At 32.7% G+C, this 22,734-nt stretch overlaps 1 protein-coding gene across 4 annotated transcripts in view; it reads right to left on the reverse strand.

The window, feature by feature from the left end:
• Positions 1-22,734, reverse strand: part of CSMD3 (CUB and Sushi multiple domains 3) — a 618,429-nt gene that overhangs the window by 332,581 nt on the left and 263,114 nt on the right. For 2 of the 4 annotated variants that reach the window (XM_017806517.1, XM_017806515.1), the window contains 2 exons: positions 13,394-13,471; positions 8,224-8,311 (listed from right to left, as the gene is read on the reverse strand). In XM_017806517.1, coding sequence (XP_017662006.1) covers positions 8,224-8,311; positions 13,394-13,471 — 166 coding nt within the window. The remainder of the gene's footprint in view (positions 1-8,223; positions 8,312-13,393; positions 13,472-22,734) is intronic. The other 2 variants (XM_017806514.1, XM_017806516.1) reach the window with 1 other exon arrangement.

Here is a 22,734-nt window from a genome sequence, read left to right on the forward strand (position 1 = left end):
TATTGGCCTCATAAGCCACCAACGTGCCTGTAGCAAATGTGGATAGAGCCTTCCCAAATCTTCGTTCGCGAAGCCTCGCCATGATGATGATGATTTGATAGTATATGATGTAAGCATACTTGACTCATAAACACAGTGTGATTGGGTAATTTACAAAATCTGTGACATATGTGCCATGTGTTTGAGACCTAATAAGCGTAGTTAGATAAGCAGATGATAAAGCACCAGTCTAAGAAAGAAAATAGAAGAGCCAGAGATCAATTTCCCTGGCAGATCAACTAAAAAAGACAATAATAAGAGAGCTTGCTAAGGAAATATTAAAATCTGTCTCTCAGTAACTTAAAAGCCTAGTCTAGATTACCATTTTTTAATACTTTGTTGTCATTATCTATCTATACACATTTTTAAAAATGGAAAAAAGAGTAATTCTTTCAAAATTGCCTAGTAGGAGAGATCCTTCTTCTTTCTGATGACAATATTTTTTCTCCACTGACTTTAATCTGTGACATAAAAGAATTCAGTTCAAAATCCATCTTTCTCTTAAAAAAGTTTCATAACTTGAGTACAAGAGGATAGTGTCACCTCCCTCCCTAGGAGGGTGCATGAGATACCTGAGGTGAACATCATGAAGATTCAAAAAGGACATGCAAATTAGTTTTCTCTAGAGCACTTGGCCATGGGTTTGATGAGGGTTTGATGAGGCAGCAACTTCATTAAACTTTGGGGTTTTGTTTCATTTTCTTTTTCTTTGACAGAATCCCAAGTATTTTGAGGATGGTTTTATAGGACAAAGAGAGGTTCCTGATAGGATAAAATTGATGATATCTATTGCATATCCAGAGGTATTGCAGGAGGACATGTGAGAGTCCTGATCACAGCCTGCTTGTATGTTAGAGAACTAAAAACTTCAGAATGAGAAAATCAGATCATGGAAGCCTGGAGTAGTCTGCCTCTGAACTGTATTATTTTAGGTATTATTTTAGAGAAAACTGGCAGACTATTCCAAAAACAGTGTGTGGGAACAAGTGACCAAAAACAGTGTGGAAAAATAAGGGCAGTTTGATTTTCTGACTTATATTTGACCCAAACTCTTTACCAGATGAACCCTCCTAAACGTGTGACTGTATCTGGTGTGTAAATCTCAAGAGAACTGAAGCACGATATAGATATGAAGTTGTTAATTTTTGTATATTATATAGACATACATAAACCCAAAAAAGAAGAAAAATCTAAAGAACAGCATGAAAATCTCTTACAAATTTCAAAAGCAAAACATATTCAGCAAAAGACCAGTTGTCTGTGGATTCAGCCAAAGGCCAGACTGGGTTCACTTAGTCCAGTATGCTAACATTAAAAGTGATGAAAAGTGAATGCTTAGAGAAAATCTTTAGAATACAGCAAACATTTATAGTTCACCTTCTGATCATTACCATGTTTCAATCATTTATGATTAATGAACTTTCTGAACCAGAGCTACTAATTTAGTAGTCCCTGGGTGACTAAATTAGACTCTTTGGATGAGCCCCTTACTAGAGCTAAGACTGGCAAGGCACATTAGTATGGAAACGAGCTTCTGTGGGTATATCAGTCACAAAAGAAAGTTCATATACAATGTGGGTTCATTAATAAATGGATGAGGCAACTTTGTGGTGCTGAAATCCAATATGGAAAAGCCAGAAATACTAAATGTCTCTTCAGCATCAATTTCTACAGCACATACGCTCCCAGGCATCTGTATGTACCAACATGATTTGTGAAGAAGAGGGACAATCAATACTGAGGAGCAACAGGTAAAAGAAGATGGCTGTATTCAAAGGCAGGGAGCCAGAGAACTTTCACCAAAGAGTGCTGAAAAATCTAACTGTGCCTGTGCAAGGTCGGTATCATCTATGAAAAATTATGGTGATGAGAAGTTCCTAGTGACTATGGAAAGGCTATCATTATATGAACTTTTAAGAAAGGCAAGGAGAAGCTAGGAATCTTACATCAATCTTTAGAAAGAACACGTACTCTAGGAAAGCATGAACAGGAAACTAAGAACACTTACACAGATTTACCAAAAGATGAACTGTATTTGATCAACTTACTTGTCTTCCATGCCAAAATGACAGGCTACACAGACTACTGGTAGAGCTATTAGTGCTCTGTGTAACAGCGCTCAACATCAGCAAGGTTTTTGACAGCACCTCTTACAGCAGTGTCTTATGAGAGATGACAAAATATGCACTAAATAAATATATATTCAAAATTGGCCTGGCAGCTGTGATCAAAGGGTAGGAATCAATGGCTTCATATTCAACTGGTGACCAGTAATAAGCTGAGCATTAGGAAATCAATATGGAGTCTTATCCTGTTTAATATTTACATCCTCAGCTTTGACAGTGAGACAGAATTTATGGATCCATGGATTTATGGATCATACAAAAGTAGGAAAAGTAGCTGACACACTGAATAGCAGAGCTTCAATCCAGACACCTGACAAAGTTCAGCACTGGGCCAACAGAAATCTCATGAAACTCAACAAGTAGAGGTACAAAGTTTTGCAATATTGATCAGTAATGTGTTCTCATCCCGAATAAAATAAACTATATACTTAACTACATTAGAAGTGGTGGCAGCAGATCAAGTGGTGGCAGCAGATCAAGTGAAATTATTACTCAGCTGGTGAGGCCGTGTCTGGAATATTAAACCCAATATTTGGCCTCCCACTTCAAGACAGAGATTGCTAAGAACTCTAGCGTTCGGAGGTTAGTCAGAGACTTAGAGCACGTGACCTACAGTAAAAAGCTGAGGTAGTTAGGCTTAATTAGTCTAACAAAGGGAAAGCTAAGGTACTATCTAATAGCAAACCTTAACCACTTCAAGAATCATTACAAAGCCAAACTTTTCTAAATGTGGCAAATAATATACGAGGGACAGTTTAGAAGATTCAGATTTTACTTTGGAAGGAACTTCTTTCAATAAAGCAGGGCAGAGCTGCAACAGCATATTCAGACTCCTGTGGACTCTTCAGTCTTAGGAGTTTTTAGGGTTGGCTAAACAAAGCCACAGATGATCTGATTAGTCCTGCTTGGGGCAGGAGGCTGGAGCAGATGCCCTGTGAAGGACCCTTCTAATCATTTTTCTGTGACTCACTTAAATTGTTCAATTTATTTTGAATTCATTCAAAGCTTTTGCATATATAATATAATGTGCTAAAGCATTTCAGAGCTCCACAATTGAATGCTTGACTCTCAGTAACTTTATCTGCAAATTTTTCTTTCTAATAGGACAAAAGAGGATTGCCATTAGGTTTGAATTTCATGAAAGCCTCCAAATTTTGGATATATTTTTGTTAGAAAAAAAAGTTATACAAATTTGTAAAAACTTTAATCTCGTATCTCTTTTAAAGTCTCCATCATCTGCCTCAACCTCTCTTTAAACAACACAAACTGAAAGCAGTAAGAAGGAGTCTAAAAGGAAGCTATAGAATCTCTGAATAATGAGAAAGAGTAAGCCTAAAATTTTGAACTTCATATGAAGTTTATACTGAATAGTATTCTTTCAACAGCTGGCATTATGTAACAAACTACCTCATTTTAGGTTCTTTTCCTCCATTATTTGATATATTCTTTAAATTATTATTCAACAAGAATCAATTATTCAAGGAATAAAAACCTCAAACTCAGCTATAGTGATAAATTGTATTATTCTGCACTTTGAACTTACATTTCTTGTGTAAATTTTGTGATGAGTAGGTGAGACAGACTAGAAAAACAAGATGATGCAGTTTGGATTTTTGCACTCATATGCAGGGAATACATCTGAATTTGTACATTGAAGTCCTATATTTTTTCTGTGGAATCAACTGAAAAGTCACATATAAATTCAAGTATAGAAAAACATTCTCCAAGATTCACATGTTTCTGCTGTATTAACCTATTCTGCTCATACCTGCAACTGAACAAATTTGAGAGACATCATTTTTAGTCATTAAAAAAAAAAAGTACAACCAGAAATAACTAAACATTATCTCTCAAAGTCTGTCTCTATCAAATAACTAATTTAATATTATGATACATTTCAATGCTAGCATAAAGAAACAATCAGTATGTCAGCACATCTCATGCTGTAAATAGAGTTTTGTTAAATTTTCAGGATGTTTGGCTTGAAGTTTCAGAATCTAGAAGCTCACCTTGCATATCTGCAGAGACGAGTGTGTGATTCAGAGAAGATTTAAGGAAAATTAAGTGTGAAACTTCTAGCCAATCTAGCCAACCAGTATTTCACTTCAAGGCCATTCTTCTAAAGAATAACTACAAATTAATTTATAATATAAAATGAAAGAAGATATTATCATTATTTATACTGTAAGTCAAGCCATTGATAAAATAAATTGTCTTTAATATAAACTTCATATTCTTCTTTCTCTCAATAGAATATGTATTTTAAAGACTACACTAGCATTTTTGTGGCTGTTCAAGAGCATTCACTGTTTTGTTGTGATCCAAGTTTGATCAGAATCTCAACTTTAAATACCAGTTGTATCACACTACAGAGGTAGAGGGATAGAGATGGGCTCATTCATTCATTTCATGAAGACAGAACTTTGGGATGGCAGTGGAGGAACATGTTTGCCTCATAATAAAACACCTGTGCAAGTATAATTCGGTCTGGATATGTTTATTCCACTAGAAGCAAAGAAAAAAACCCTTCAAAACTCAAAAACTAAAAAAAGCAACAATATCACATGAAAACCTTTTCTCTTTATCTATTATATCTTTCTTATATTTTCCATAACGACATTGGTTCTAAAATTGGACACGTGTGAAAAATATGTGTATTTTACTGTATGACAGGTAAGGTAAAACAGGAAACTCTAGCATAATACTCACTAGTACATCTAAAATTTTAACAAACTTATGGGGAAGGGAAGTTTTCTTTCTGAGGTAAAATATTTTTCTTGTACAGGAAAAGATGGCAGCCTTTTTGACTTTGTTTCAACCTGCAAAATCTGTTATGCTCAAATGGGCATCTAGCATCAGAAACAAAGTCTTTACAACTTCAAAATGTAGCAATGGGGAATTTTCACATTAGATATTTTCATTTGAATTTTCATATTAGAAAAAAATATCCAAAAGGTAGTTCCAGGTCTCAAAGAATGTCATGAAATGCTGATATTTGTCTTAGAGCTTGCATTACAGATTTTCTAAGTCTGTATAAGAACCATGTAAGAACAAACGAATGTGCTGAGAGTAGGTAGTGTTTATAATCAGAACAGGAGTGAAATTGCAATAAAATGCTTCCAAACCTACACCTTCACTTTGAAGAAAGCTAAAGAGAAGTGAAAAGAGCATGATCTTCTCTAAAATAGATTAAATTGTACCAAAATTAGATTTTGATTGATCTTAATAAAGATAGAACTAAACCCTTCTTCAAAATACTGTGTTTTAAAATGAAGGTATTGTAATTGGAATTTTCTCTTTCTTTTCAGAAAGGAGAAAAAGAAAGACAAGCTAAAGTAAAGCTATTTCCTTCATTACAGAGAGAGGGACTTCAAGAAGGGAAAGGTGAAAGCATGCTATTTTTCCGTATGTCAGATATAAGACAGCATGGAAAAGATTTTCTATAGTACTGGATGTTTTTAAACAAATGTAAATGTATTATTTATTTATTTTAAAGAATTTGTAACATTCTTACTTTGGAAGCTTATGAAGCTATTGAGCAACCACTGTGATAGTGGCAAGAATTGAAACCATGTTAACTTAAAAAGGAATTTTAATGAGTCTGCTGAAAATTTTTAGTCTGCTCTTGTTCCCTGTAAGATCCTTTTTCAATGCATGAAGTGTTCAACATGAAATAAATGTGCATATTTTATTAACATCCACCAACGCTGTTCTTTACAAGTACGAATCTCAACATACACATTCATAAGATATTTAACAAGCCTTAGATAGAAAACCACTTTATTTATCCCTAACATATTAAGAGGAATACAACCCAAACAGTAGTTGTTACCTTTTTCAAAGCCTGTCAACAAAGTGGCTAGAAATTGTGCATATATATGTATATCTCTTCTCACTATTTCCAAATACAATGTTTTTGTGTTATAAAGAGAGGCTACCACAAAATAGTGGAAAAAAATCTTTTCAAAGGAAACTAGTCTTTTTTGGGTTGTTTCTAAGAGCTACACTCAGAATACATATTCCTGAACTCTGGCAGGCTTGGTGCTGTGACCATTTCCCTGGGAGCCTCTTCCAGTGCACAACCACTCTCTGAGTGAAAAACCTTTTCTAATATCCAACCTAAACCTCCCCTGACAAAAAACTTAGGCCATTCCCTCTGGTCCTGTCACTGGTCACCACAGAGGAGAGATCAGTGCCTGCCCCTCCTCTTCCCCTCATGAAGAAGTTGCAACTGCAATGAGGTCTCCTCTCAGTCTCCTCCAGGCTGAACAGACCAAGTGACCTCAGCCACTCCTCATATGGTTTCCCCTCAAGACCCTTCCCCATCCTTGTGGCCCTCCTTTGGATGCTCTCTGATAGCTTAATGCCTTTTATATATTGAGGTGCCCAAAACTGCACACAGTACTCAAGATGAGGCCACAATGCAGAGCAGAGCGGGACAATAATCATCATATCTTCTTCAAGGTACTGCCCCTCACATAGAATAATCTTGGCAAGTAGGTCTTTCAGTGACCACATGCAGAGATAACACTAGAAAAGGATGGGAATCTTCTCTGTCAAAGGGTTTCATTCTCAAGGAGTATTTTTGAAGTTAAACTATAAAACACTGACCTATGTAATGATTCTAGAGAGCATGGTAGTTAAACACAGTGAATTTATTTTTATTTATCTGAAAATATTGACAATTTTTTTGCCAGCTGACATCACAAATGACATTTTTATAAAATTAGTTATAAAGCATTCTTTGATGCATATTAAACTTTTTCTTTTCTCAAAACTAGAGAAATAGGAAGACTATAATAACTGAAATTATAACGACTGACTGCTAGCTAGCACATTTACTTAGGATGTCATTTTCAATTTAATGTTTTGCTTGATTATGAGGAGAAAAAACAAAAACACACAGAAGAAGGTACAAGAAATTATGTAAAAGAATGAAGTATCCTAGTTTCTTATATCTTTGTACATCTCCCAGATTACAGTTATTATCTTCAAATGCTTAGAAGTGTGCTATGTGATATGTAAAATACAAAATATGTAATAACAAACCTGAATGTAATAAAATCAATTAATTTAAAAATTATCAATCTCCCTTTTAATATTTTTTTCCTTTTATTTTTCCTCAATTAGGTGTTTCAAAGAGATTTGTAAACATAATGATAATGTGAAATTAGCATATGATGTTAAACTAGAACACAGATTTATTCTTTTTATACAGTCTAAAGTGTCTATATATAAAATATAAAATAATATGAATGTTAACAATTTTAAAATAAATGTTCAACAAATGAAAAGGAAGCAAGTGAGAAACTCAGAAAAGAGATTAAAATGAATTCAAAACATTTTCAAAAGTGATTATGTATGTGTCTCTCTACTCAACCACTGCTGATACTGAAATTAGGAGTCATATGCGTTCACTGAGAAAAAGACAGTAGAATGTTTTGAAAGAGTATTAAAAACCTTTTTTCCTTACAAGATAAGGAATTTGAAAGATAGCTGAGAATAGAGGAGAATATTTAAAAATTAATGAAAAATATAGTCGGCATTAAAGATGCTAAGCCACTACTAGGGAAATACATCTGCATGTATCAAACCTCTGGATTCCTCAAAAACATACTGTAGAAAATGCAGTACTCTCTATTATAGTCCAATGAATAGTTCTATAATATCTGAAATTTCTTCTCTGAGGTTTTATTGTTCTTCTTGTATTGCATTCAGTTTTGCTTTGTCCTTCACAAAAACCTCCAGTACCACATGTATACTCAATATTTGTAAATCTAATACAGTATTTACAGAGAAAATTACTTCAACTTACCTTCAATCCAATTTTTGCCAGATTATCAGAGATATATGCTCTCTTCCAAGTAGGAATTATATTTCTTTGCATACTAAGTAGAGGCTATATTGAATGACATAATTTTACACAGAACTTCAGATTACTTTTTACTGAGAAGGTCAGTTTTGAAAGAGTACTCAGCAACAGTAATACATTTTTAGCAGATACATTTTCCAAGTTCAGTATTAGAGAAATGATACAATGGTAGGATTTATATTTTACCTAAAATCTGAGCCTATCCGTTTTCCATTTTCTGGTTCTCCAGGATCTGGACACAAATTGGACGCCTGTTTAATACCTCCCTCATTTACTGAAAAAAAACAAAAACAAAAACAAAATAAAATAAACAAAAAAAGAGATAAAATAACATAGTTTTTACAAAATACAGAGTTAAGCAATTAAAATTGACAAATATGAAATAGTATATTCTTTCCATTTTAGGTCTTTTAAAACAGATTTTCTACAGAATACGATCACCAATATAAACTCTATTTTCAATACATAAGTTTGTCCTCCCTATAAGAAGCAAAGCATGTATTTTCAGATTTTTTTTTCCAAAAAACCCCACACTTTTTAATAAGATGTATTAATCAGCTATTTTTTTTGTTTGTAATATTATTGAATCCATATAGAAACTTATTGCTATTTCCTTAGAAACATTAACATTTAAAGGAGTGTTCATCAGGTTTAGGGATCTAAGGTTTTATTCTGAATATACGCTAATAAATGTCATCTCCACTAAGAGCTGACCTTTTCTCCTTGAATTATAATAAAACTTGAATGTATAAGCTCCTGCTGAGAGAATTGTCCTTAATCAGTATGGAAAATGTATATATATTCCCAAAATATGGTGATCTGAAGGTAAACTCAAAATGCCAGTTTGATTTGCATACATTTATCTTATGATAAACTAAAACAGACCTTCAGAGATAAACTTCCTGTGAACCATTCTGTGTGTTTTTCTGAAAATTTGTATGTAGCAACCTAACCCTCAGCATATCCCTCAATATATTCAACTACCTCTTCACTTACTTTTTTTTCTTTGAATTATATACTTTCTTGTTATTTTTACAGCTTGCAAAAGTATATCTTATAAAAATAATTTTAGGTTCAAAATAATTCTACTAACTTTTGCACTTAATTTTTCAAGTTCATTGAACCCAGAAGTAGCAGAGTTCAAAAAAGCCAAAAAGTTAGCAAAGGAGGTTAGTCTGCTATTACTTGGTAAACTCATAGCCTTATAGAAGAATATTAAAAAAAATAATAATACAAATTTACATGAAGCCAAGAGATTTATATTAGGCAGAAAGATTTTAACATTTATTCATTTTTATTACTGAACTAGATCAATGGATTTGCAGTATTAGATTTTTACTTTTCTTTAAGGAAAAAGTTTGCATATAATTAGGGCAACCACATTACATTGTAAATAATACACATGAATAGAAAAATATATATTCTAACTATGTTTCTAAAGGGTGTTCATTAAATTTCAGCTTTTAATGAAGAAGAAAATAATTCAGAATACTTGGGTGTTTTCCCTTCCTTGAGATTTGTCTTACACATACAGAGAAAGGGAAAAATTGGTTTAGTAACCCTGAGAAAGCCAAAGGCCAAATGCAAATGTTGCAGAGACTTAAAAAGAAAACATCTCACATTAGCACACTGCTCAAAAAACCTATCAAGCTCAACCCTTGTCAGCTGGATCCATAGTATTTACCCTCCTCTGTCCCAAAATACCTCTAAGCTGTTCAAGGTTGCTCTAGTAGCAAACCAAGACAATCTCTGTTCATCTGCATCTCTATGTTCAGGGGACTTTGGGGACAGGACAACTTTTTCTCCTGGTTCAGGGTTTCAGGTTTCAGTCTTTTCCTCCCCCAATACTTGTACATGTGATGAAAGTATATTAGCTACAGAAACCCAAGTTCATGCTAATGTTGGAATATATATATATATATATATATATATATATGACAACTACAATTGAAAAAACTGCATTTCACAAGGCCATCTTGTTGGATAAGCATTTAGAATTAACTGAAATATCTTTGGAAATATCTGGGTGGTTCATTATGAGACATGAGAAATCCAGAATCATCATAAGTAATCTGAATATACAGAGAAGACATTTCTGACATTAAATATATATTAAAACTATAGTTAGGAAATTATTCATGATGCCTGATAGTAATATTATAGAGATTATAATAGTGCCATTTGGCCATGCATCATATAATAATGCACACAGAAGAAATTCTATACTATAAAAAAATAAAGTAAAACTATTATTTAAACAGATTTATTTCTATTTATTATAATTCATGTTTTCATATTTCAAATAAATATTTTATATTTGGACATTATGTTTCCCCATACACAGGTGCTAGAGGAAATATTAATATAAAAAAGAATATTCTACTGGATTTCAAGGTATTATTATACACTATTATACACTTCAATTTCTATAGAAAATGGAAGCTTGAAAATCCTATTGCTTTTTACATCTTCTGTAAGAAGTTTCATTCTAGAAATAATCTACAAAATAGATTTTTAAATTATAAGATATGGATTTGTTAATATTCATAAATAAAAATATAAAGGCTTATGTTAAAGAAAATCAATAAAATAATTAAATTCTAAAAATAAGACATATAGTACAGTAAAAATACAGAAGAAAATGAATAGGTAGAAGTCATTAAACAAATTTCTGATTTGATCCCAATTCTAAAATGCATTTACACAATTTTAAAACCAATCTGATTTCTGTTAAGTACTTAGTAAAAAATAACTGCACATTTTAGGATTTTTGTATTGATGTTACTTTTACAGACATAATGCTTGATTTTTCAGTCTACAGCTCCATGTAATTCCACAGATATCTGTTTTACACCCCAGATGCTCATATGACAACAAGCAAAGAAAGGGTTTCCTGTAGTAAATTAAAGGCATCTTGGGAAAGCACTCATTGATGGTGTGGTCAAGAAACTAGGAGCAAGAAATTCCAGAGTACTAATCCTGGTTGAATTAGTTCCCCAATGAATTCATTTGGTAATGTTAACACTTCTAAAATTAGGTTGATGCATACTTGTTTCAAAGTGTATCATCATACCAAATATCACCATTCTGGCTTTCCTCTGTGCAAATCACCTATGCATTAAGTATTGAATGTTATATAACATTGAAAAAAAAAGATGTAAAATAATGAAAGGACATACAGATGAGAATGCTAGATGAAAATTTCTAAAGACATTGCTAATATAAGGCATAATGTAAAATAGGTCACTTATCCTTATCTTATTACCAATAACAGTTGAATGATGTACATTGTTTTTTTTAAAGGACCTTATCTGTCATTGTAATGCAAGTACAGACTCAGTTGAGACCACACTGCAAAAATTGTCTAGTCAACAGCCAAATACATAACTGTCTTATGAAATACTGTTCTTCAATTCCTCAGCTACCAAAGTGACTAGCTAACTAAAGGCTAATTACGATATAAAATCTTAGTTATCTATTTATGACAAGGTTATGATGACTAAAGGTACCAATTACCAAGATTTTCACCTTCACTTATTATTGACTCATATAAATAATCTATTCTGCATAATTACTAAAAAAGATAAAGAAGTTTTCAGCTTTACATAGAATATCATAACTATGAAATTATATAAAGACCTTCAAAAATATATTGACAAATTTCATCACTAATTTCATAACAATCAACTTTGGATATCAAAAGTTTCTCATAATTCATTATAAATATGGAATTTCTATTAAAGTTTATATAGAAGAAAATGTAAGGATTAGCGCAAAATACATGTATAGAGAAACAGTCTCTTTTATCATCCATTGTATTATTACCGTTTTTAACTATAAAAACACAGATGGGCCACCAGACAGAGACCTCAGTGATGTACTTTATAAACACTACTGTAATTATCTTACTGTTATTTCATATTGTAAAATCACTCTACTTTCCATTCACCCAGTAATCATAAAAAGAATATTTTTTTTAAAATATCTCCATACAATTTTTTTAAATAAACCAGAAATGCCTTACAAAACTATTTAGGTGATGCAGTTTACAGAGAAGTTGAATATGGCAATACGTTACATTACAAAACTGAGTAGAAGTGTGTTTTGCTTTGTTTTTCTGACTTGGTAAATGTTAAAGGGTCTTGCTGCTTGAAGACATCTTTCTATAAAAAAAGAAATCGTATCTAATACATTGACAGTTTAAAATCTAACACCGAAGATTAAAACCTATGCTAATGTGTCCTGCTAAATTCTGGAAACTGAATCCATCACTGACAGTGTTTAACAAAAAAATTAGTGCAAACATGTCCAACCTAAGGTGCTTCAAAAACAAGTTCTTTCGTTCCTGTGAAGAATAATGAAATGTAGTATAATCAGACATAGGCTAAACATTGTCCATTTTATTTACTTCTAATATTTAAAATGTGGTTCTATTCCAAAAAGAAACTCTATAAAAATGGCACATTCTTTTACAAAAGTATCCTTTTAATGTATTTAGTGATGTATGTATGGCCAGTCTTCGCGAGCGAAGATTTGGGAAAGGTCATTAACCCTTCGAGCCTGCCAGTGGATTTTTTAGGTAAGACACAGCGTGCGCTGAACTGAGCCCACCCTTTAATCCTGAGGTTCATCTGCTGGGGCCGAGCAAGCTTGGACAGTGGCAGTGAGGTCCTCAGGATGTAGGTTTGTTTAGAGTGACCTTCTCTTAGATGGATTGCCTTACAGGGCTGATGAGCTCCATCTGCCAAGGGGAGTTTCCCTGACCGGGAATCGAACCCGGGCCACCCGATTTAGTGATACACCTATTTAATTTGTGCTAGAAAGTCACCTGATTCAGTTTTTAATTTCTCTAATTAAAATTGAAGGTACTAAACATCTCCAGAATTTTTAAAATTTTGGTTAGTTAATCTGTTAAAAATGTCAAACTGAATGACTTTTTTAAAAAATAATTCAAAGAGTGACCTCAGACGTGTCTCTTGAAAAAATACGTGGTTGTGCATTTGTAAATGAGGATAGGCTTTGGTTTGCACAGCCTTCTGATGCTAATGTTCAATTAAAATAACAGATCTGTTCATAGGAGCTAAGTTTACAGCTGACACCTAGTAGGCTGAATATTTTTTCCTTATAAATATTGTAAATTTAGTTTGAAATGACTGACAAAATAACATGTCCTTCTACAATGCCAGATTTATAGAAAGACTGCCTTTAGAGTAGAACCATATTTAAAAATTCACCATGCAGACTGGAGAAACCAGTTCTATTAGAAATACATAAATAATTTTGAAAACACACAAACAACACAGCACAAACTTCACTCTTGCACTAGAAAAAAGTAACAAAAAAGGAGTACACTCACAGATAGAAAACTTGTTGCTGTTGTCTTTCCCTGGAAACAATTTAAATCCTCTAGATTTAAAATCTATGGCCTTTTTCACTAGTTAAAAAAACAAACAAACAAAAAAAACATGTATCAGGTAATACAGTCTAAAATATTTCATTTCATTTGACAAATTTTATCATGGAAGTATACGCAAATTAGAGTACTGGCTACCTAACAAGTTCAGATTGTGTACTTTTGGTGGGAAACAATTTACAAAAATAAATATTGAGACCAATTTGTATACTTGACAAAGGAAAGAAATGAGATTATTTTTTTCCTCTATAATAAGAAAAAAAAAAGTATGGCCAAAAGTGTTTATTTCCATGGACCATATAATTGTGTAAAACATTGCCACACATTTATGGAACCTGGAAAATGAAAAGAATTATAATATGTTTGCTCTAAACCAGCGGTTTCTTCTGTGTTGAGAAAATGTAGTTACTTATCCCCTACTTTCTCCATTAAAAAAAAAAAAGAAAGAAAAAAGATATTTGAATACAAAAAATAAAATACAGTCTATTGTTGATTCTGCAGTTGATCTTCTTTCTACCTTAAGAATTGTTATTTTCATAGTGTGATATGGAAGGTAGCTGGCTCCCTCCTCTCCCCCAAGCCCACAGCTCATCTGTTTCTGTAAAAGTTGTTATTTTTGTCTGGCTTTATGATAAAGATAGTTAATCCAGGCAAACCTTGTGGCCTCAATATACCTTTTAAAGAAAACAACCAATAAAAAGAGAATAAACCCAAAACTTATCATATATCAGCAATGTAAGCAAGAATAAAGCAAAAGTACCACAAGAAACTTTCATTTTCAGTCATTAAACTAAGGGCCTCTTATCTCTAATGCACTTGGCCTATGAGCAATGAACCATACACTAAAATGGACCTCCTAAAGTATTTTAAATTTTTAAGTATATGTTAATTTAGGTAGAATGTACTTGACTGGCTTTATAGAATATATATATTTTAAAACTATACGGAAGAAGATGTTTTCTATTAACTACAAGCAAGTACTGCAGATGAAGACAGCATAGATTAAAGGAACTAGGTCTAGCAGAAGTTAACATAAGAAGATAGACTGTACATCATCAAAGAATTTTTCATACCCATTAACTTCTTACAGAAAATTGATGGATATTCAAAGAACCCTGATGTGAGGCATAAATACCAAAGCAGAAAAATATTATTGATATCTTTGCATAAGTAAATTAATCATTACCATACACAAGAGCAGAACAGGATTTGGGAGAAACAGCATACTACTAAGGAAGACAATTTATAGGATAGATACAGGATGTGCTGATAAATATTTTTACACTTCTGATGGAAGAGACCGTATTTTCTTATAAATACAGAGATGTTACTATCTCAAGAGGCAAAATGTAAATTTCCTTGTGTATTATTACAATGTAACTTATAAACATTGATAATGTTTCTGGGAAATACATTATTTGCAGAAGCAGAACTTGTCTGTTGCACAAAATACTAGATTATTTTTAATCCTTAGTAGCAGAAGTCGTCCTTCCCCTCCAAGTCCAGTGGAAGTCATGGGCCCTACCTTCCCACAGCAGAGCCATACTGGAATAACACCAGTGCTCTCTAGCCATTGTCTTAGCTTTCTAAAATGCTATTTCTATGTAAATAGGAATGTTGGAGTATAACTGTAACCTTCTTTTGGCTTTGAGGATCAATATAAAATAACTCCTCATGAATCAGAAGATAGACTGAATTATTCTTCCAGTACCTAAGTAAAATGGGAGTGGGCTTGAATGAACGACCTCAGGTGCTGGGACAGGTTTAAATACTCTCTCCTCTATTTTCAGAAATCATCATAAGAATAAATGGAAAAAGGAAGACTACTTTGTATTTTTTTGTTTGTTTCTACTCATTCTCAAACACCTGAATGGCATATCCACAGTTTATGCACACAAGAATAGTTCATAAGATATAAGGTGGAACTCAAAATAGTTACAGGAGTGTCTTGGTGAAGACAATTAAACACATCAGAGATTTTAATAATAATTTGCATCACTTTGCCAAGGCTATTAAATACCACTAGGAAAGCAAGCAATTCCAGTTCTCTGAAGAATCTTTACACCACAAGAGAAGAATTTTACTTTTAACTGGATGTTAAATCAACGGTATGTTGATTTATTGACCAGTAGTTTCTGAATACACTGAAGGCGTAGTTATAGAAATTTATTTGGTCCAAACATGCCATCATTAAACTCGGTGTTAAGCTTCATATGCATGTACATACATAAAAACAACCCCACCATTGCAAAAAAAAAATTCTCTACCCAATAAATATTCTATACTTGGCAAAATAAGCATTATTTTGCACGTCATACACATGGCAGTAAATACTGAATGTGGATTTCACTTCTCAGAAGTCTCAGAGGAGGGGCTCGTGACAGAAAACAGAGCAGTTGTACATTCTAAGTAGTCCATAAAGGGAAACAGACACTTTAAGAATTCAATTCATCTGGCCTTAAGATACCTACTTTTTCTTCTGAACAGAAGAAAATAGATTACACCAAAAAGTAGGATACTCCTGTGGAGGCATACTAATGTAAAAGGAAGATAGGGATAGCATTCTCCAATACTTTGGGGAATAATATTTCATAACTGAAACTAATTGTGCACCTAAAGCTTCCTTTATGTCCTGTCCTTCAGTTCCTTTCAGAATCAACCAAAATATAAAACTGAAAATTTAGATCAAGAAAATAAAAATGCTCAGAGATCAAACTGAGCTAAATTCTATTTGCAGTAGAATAAATCTTCAGTATCACTTTCATGTCATTAACTATGTGACTGTAAAGACCAGAAAAATATATTTTAAAAATAATATAAATTTATAAAAACCTATCTGACATAACCATCTATCCAGTGTATAATGCAAGGAGAGGTTTAAAATTTTTTTTAAGACTACTTCAAATACATATGGCTTTTAGGTTGGTTGGGTTATTTGCTTTAAATTTATAGATAAAGAAAGCAAGTTTGTTTCTTTTTATTGTTTATTTTTGGAGGAGAAAGAACACTGGTACACATCTCCTATCCAAATACATCTCTGACAATCCTGAATGTATTTTTGACTATGTGACCTGATTAAACATAAACAGTAGCATCAGAACTGTGTAACACCAAATCAGAGATTATGTCAAAACCCCCTGAAAACCTAAAAATAATTTAGCCATCCACCTTGGGACTTCTGCTCAACACTGTTCATGTTGGGTTTTTTTCCCGGTTTAAGTCACTTTAATACAAATAGAAAATTAGAATGATAGAATCATATGACGGTTTGGGTTGGAAGGGACCTTAAAGACCAGCTCATCGCAACCCTTCCTGCCATGAGCAGGGACACCTTCCACTAAAACAGTTTGCTGAAAGCCTTATCCAGCCTGGCCTTAAACACCTCCAGCAATGGGGCATACACAGCTTCTCTGGGAAATCTGTTCAAGTACCTCAACATGCTCACAGTAAAGAACTTCTTCCTCATATCCAATCTCAAAATACCCTCCTTCAACTTAAAGCCATTCCCCCTTGTCCTGTCACTGCATGACCTTATAAAAATTCCCTCTCAGGTACTGGAAGGTTCTCCAAGGTCTCTCCGAAACCTTCACTTCTTCATACTGTACAGCCCCAACTCACTCTCTGTCTGTAAAGAAGGCCTAATGTTTTCTGTAAATAAGAAAAATGGAACTGAATGCTTTATTGAGGGGGGAAGGATATGAACAACCCGGCAACAAAAAAAGTCCAGGTAAGAAGTTTTGCATGACAGATGTGTGTGTTAATATTCAGTCAATAGTCAAACCAGAGTCATGTACATTTTTCAAGTAGCTAATTTATATGTAAAGTGAAATGTATTCAGAATTATTTTGTTGAGGTTTCTGACCAAAATGGACTGTCATGTAAGATAAGGGAGATTCAAACACTTACAGGCAAAGTTTTAGACACATATAAGAAATAAAATATTTTCTTATTTTTTTTCATAAAAGGGCTGTGTAATCATGTATATTTATGCATATTCATAAACATAAATACTACATACAAACACTTGTGAGAGACGACTAATCCAGACAAGTACCATATTTTCATATCCTCTTCAGGATAGATGTTGCACTAAAAAAGGACCTCAGGTAAATAAGTTCCAAGCATATATATCATAAAAAAAAAGACAGGTGTATAATTTGACTAACAACCTTGAGTGCAGTAAACTCTCATACACTAGAAAAAAAAATAATTTTGAGTAAAGAAAAGATTGTTCAGTTGACACAGTTCCGGTTTCATTGTATCATGAGGGCTACATTAGACATAAATTTCAGGAAGGAAAATTTTCTTCTACAATACAGAAGCATCGGGGTATAGACCCATGTGAAGGATATTCATTTAAAACACTGTCAACTTACAAATTCTTGCTTTTATTTTGTAAAGGAATTTTCCGTCTTGTCATGTCTACATTCTGTAAATTTTCAAATCAAGTAAAAACTATATTTAAAATGCTGAGGGTTACAACAGCATTGTTCTATGCAAAATCAGCACTTGGGTTGCATTACTATAAGTAACTCAACAGAGTATTAACCAGGGAAACTTGGGCCTCATCTGACCTTATATATTTATTTCCTTTGGTGTAGCTCAATGTAGTTCAAGAACTGAAACAGCCTTTCCCTTCTCCAGAACTGTTCTCACGTTATATTCTCTACCACTCAGCTAGTGGAGACAGAGAACAATATCATAATATCAAAGCCACTATTTCAAGCCACTATTTCAAGCCCTATTTAATTGACATCTGCAAAAATACAATACCATGTGAAGAAAAGGCAGTAGATGATTTATTTGACTGTGCCTAAACTTTTTTTGCATATACATCTTTTTGCCCCCTCATAATCTTTGTATTGCTCTGTTTCTCATCTTTGACATTTTTTAAAATCAACTGCAAAGGATTCTCTTCAACCATATCTGAAACAAAAAAAACAAAAGTAGTCTTAACCTACTTTTTTTCTTTTTTCTCACAAGGCTGAGAGAGAAAAGTTAATCTTTCCTATAAATTTGACCTCTCAAAATTATTCCCACCACACTGCTATTATTTGCAAAACAGAAATCAATACCTTTTGTTTACTTTGCATTGGATCCAGATGCTAGCGATACAAGCTGACAATAAAAGCAGTTGTGGATTCAGAATTACATGACCTTCACCTTAACTTATCTGAGAAATAAAGCGTAGTTAACTCATTTACTGCTTTCTGAAGTGACACAAAACATTTGTTTGGAATACTGTGTAGAACTGATTTTAACTTGTGCAGAACCAGTAATTCACTAATTATTTAAAAACTTAAATATGTCATGATGGCAGATTTTACTTGCAGCAACTGCTTTTTCTAATGATGGGAACAAGTGCGTGATATACTCTGGACTTCCAACATTTGCTGCTCATGTGCAGATATGCCAAATAAATTATGCATGATACTTCCAGTTCATCTTTGGCATACGTCTAATTCATTGTATTTCCACTAGAAGTTGATCTACATGCACAGCACATTCACAGTCTGAATGTGTTGAACTTACTACTCACATAGAGGTCAGTTCTATTTTTTTTGTGTGTGCATGTCATGTTCGTTATGCATGTGATGCAACTGATCATCCAGAATTTTCAAACTCTAACAGTACAAAGTGCTAGAGATCCAGATACCTTAGGGATCACCACCTCAAGGGATTGCACAAATAGGGTGGGAATGGGAGAGAAGAGATAGCAACCTATTTAGTTTTTATGTGACGGCACTTAAGGCTTCAGAAATTTACATTAAAAATCTCTAAACCTAGTGATCACTATAACCCAACACACTCATTAATGTAGCACTGTCTTCCAGAACCTTTCTGCACTTTGAAAGGACATTAGAGGACATAAATTTTCATCAATTTTTGTAGTACATAATGAACTGCATAGTTTAATGAAGAGCCATTGAGAAGATTAACAGACTACAAAGTGGTGAACCATCCACTTTTCATACTATTCCATTTTTCACTTTTTACATGAGCTGATCTTAGTTTCTCTTTTATTATCCAACCCCTCCACACACCTTCACACACCCTTCTGCCCCTTTCAACTCTATAGCACCCTGATCAAAGCAGATTGTATAGAATATTTATATTTCAAATTACTGCAACTACTGCATTACTACACTGAATTAATGTTTTAAAATGATTACTAGTTTAAAACTATAAAAATTTCAATTTTGCTACTATATTCTGCATTATATGTGATATGAGAGATGTATCTATCTCTCAAAGTTCTCTAATATGGAAAAAATAATTATTTAAATGGAATCAAGTATGTTAATATTTATATCTTAATATTTATATGTATATTTTAATATTAATTTACAATTGCACTAATAAGAAATTTTTTTTACATTCTAACTACAATGAATCTAATATATACCAACAAATTTTGGTCAAAAGAAGAAAACCTGAAATACTGAGGGAAAGTGATGACACAGAATGTCAGAAGCCAAATAGCAATTATAGAATTAAACATGGATAACATAACAAAGAACACTAAAGAACTGCAGGAATTTCTAGAAAAATAAATAGAAGAAACAAGTTCGGAAAATAAAATTGACAGGCAAGTATAAAAGGCAATAATTCAATTAAAACATTAACCAACTCATTTATTGAAATCACTATGATGGATTTGTTTTTTCACTTCCTTCTAATCACTCCAGACTTGACTATTGGACATTATTATCAGGTTTTATCTAATAAAAATCTTGAAATTAACAAATCATAGAGTTCATCCACCAAATAGAACATATATATGTGACCTGTTGTACATATTAAATAGGTATTTACAAATGTACTATGAAATTTTAAACAAATATAGTTCACTAAATGTTTGAGTGCTAGATTGCATCTTAGTTACACTTATTTCTTTAAATTTTTAAAATTTTTGTAAAAAAACCCCCTATTATAAATACACAATCTTCTTATATACAAATATACTTAGAAATATAGAACATAATAATCCTACTGCAAAATACATTTACTTTCTTCAGACTCCCATCTCTGTAGTTCTGTGTTTACTGACAAAAGAAGCCCGCAAAAAAAAACAAAGCCAAAACCAAAAACAAACAAAAAAACCTAAAACAATCAAACAAAAAAACCACAAAACCCCCCTACCAAAACCTAAACAAAACCCACCTGAGGATGTATGCACAGTCATTACCCACTTGACTTAAAAATATTTAATAGCTCTTCAGAAAACCTCTCCTTCCCTACTCCTCCTTTTTTCTTTCTGCTTCTAAGTAATCCTCAAAAAAATAGGATACACGTATCAATATTCTAACAAATCTTTAGAAGTCTTATACTGAATAATCCCAAAGTAGTGATCTGTCATACAGGGAATCTTTCAAAAAAAGAAAAAAACCCAAGATAATTAATTACAATCTCTTAATATCCTTTTGTTTTCAAAAGTTTCATTAGCATCTGTTTCAATTTCTTGTAACAAATCTTAAAGTCTTCTTGCCTGCTACCATCATAAATTCTCCTGTAAGACACAAGCAGGAACAATTTTTTTCTCTCTAATTCATTTTTTCCTGCCTATTACTAAGATCATACATAAAGCCAGATATCAAAAAGCATAATATATGTTGGGATAAACAAGTGTTCTTAAAGAGTAAAGGGGAAAGGACAGAAAAATTATAAAGGCTTTATAAGAAAGTAATAAAAAATAAAGCTGAAAACGTAAAGAAAGAGAGAATGGAGATATCGGTAAAATTAATAATATTCAATCCAGAAACTGAGGTTAAAAATTTGCAAATGCTTAGTGACATTTCTGCTCTTTAGAAAGAGAAGTTTGGAGTTGTGAAATTTGTTGGAATCCAAAGTTCTTTTGAAAATAACTGGGATTTAAGATCCTAAGGAAAACATTGAGTCACTTTTGAACAACTAGACAATGACCAGAGTCATCCACTAGGACTTTCTGGAACTATTTGAGCTTGAGTTCAACAAGCAATTTTTTTCCTCCAACCACTGTATCTCTTTTTCAGACTCTTTATTTTTTAAATTTAATTTATGAATTATGAACTCTATTAGAAGTCTTTTTACATTGCTTGCTACGGGTACTCATTTGTTTCTTTATTTTAGAAACTCTTTTACAAGAGATATTGTCTTAGAATTTAAGACTTCATAATTTTATACTAAAATCAATTAAGTCTCAAAAATAATTTCAATCATTTCCACTTTGTGACTTTCGTGGTGTATTTAGTTACATACCTGCTGCTGGTATAAATATTCTTTGCAAATATTCAGTTCATTAGGAAAAAAAAAAGCACTTTAAATCATCATTTTTCAATATAAGAAATTAAACCATTGTTCAATTGCCTCTGCTGAACATGACTGCTGCATAAAAAGATTTTAACCCAACATTATGGCTCTTCCTAGAAAAAGTAAAAAAAGGATGGCTACTATATAGTGTTTATACTTAGTTGGCCTTATGTGATAGGAGTTGTTATTTATTTCTGGGGCACTACAGTCAAGAACAGAACTCCAGTGACTTGACTGGATGCATTTAATTTTCAATCCACTCAGTAAAGTTATCAAGTTTCTTAAAAAAAAATTACACTCACTTTTTAGAAATTATTTAAACTCACTTTATGGTCTTCTAAAACACCTAGAAGTGTCATAACATAAATAAAAGTGAGTATCAGGCTTGGTTATGTTTTAAACTGGTGTATCAAAGATTCTTCTCAATTATATGAGAGAATAGAAAGCTCTGCTGTATCAACATCACCAGCTTTCACATTTGTTTTTGTTGTTTCTTTGTTTCTATCTTGAGATTTCTTTAGAAATCCTTGTATTCCTTGTTCTTTATTACCACTGAAACCAGAAGTAAGATACTCATTATTCTCAGGGGTATATAATTATGATGTATGTGTACTTCCATATTAAAATGAACATGGAAAGAATAGAATAAGGTAGGGTAGGGTAGGGTAGGGTAGACTAGAATAGAATAGTTGGAGGGGCCTATGCTGATCAATAGTTCAACTGCCTGACCACTTCAGGGCTGACCAAAATTTAAGGCGTATTATTCAGGGCACTATACAAAGACCTCTTAGCATTTGGGCATATGCCTCTTGGCATATCTTTAGACAGTAAAAGTATCCTTTAAAAGCACTCACAAGAAATATCTCTCATGATGTTTGCATATACTTAAAAAATCTAGAGCCTAAAGAAGTAAAAGATGTAGTTGATATAAATTATAGAACAAGTCAATAGCACTAACAGCATTGTTAAACTCTCAGTTCTCACTGCATGAAACA

This window comes from Lepidothrix coronata, unplaced genomic scaffold, assembly GCF_001604755.1.
Source record: "Lepidothrix coronata isolate B3197 unplaced genomic scaffold, Lepidothrix_coronata-1.0 Scaffold15, whole genome shotgun sequence".
In the NCBI taxonomy this organism is placed as follows: Eukaryota; Metazoa; Chordata; class Aves; order Passeriformes; family Pipridae; genus Lepidothrix; species Lepidothrix coronata.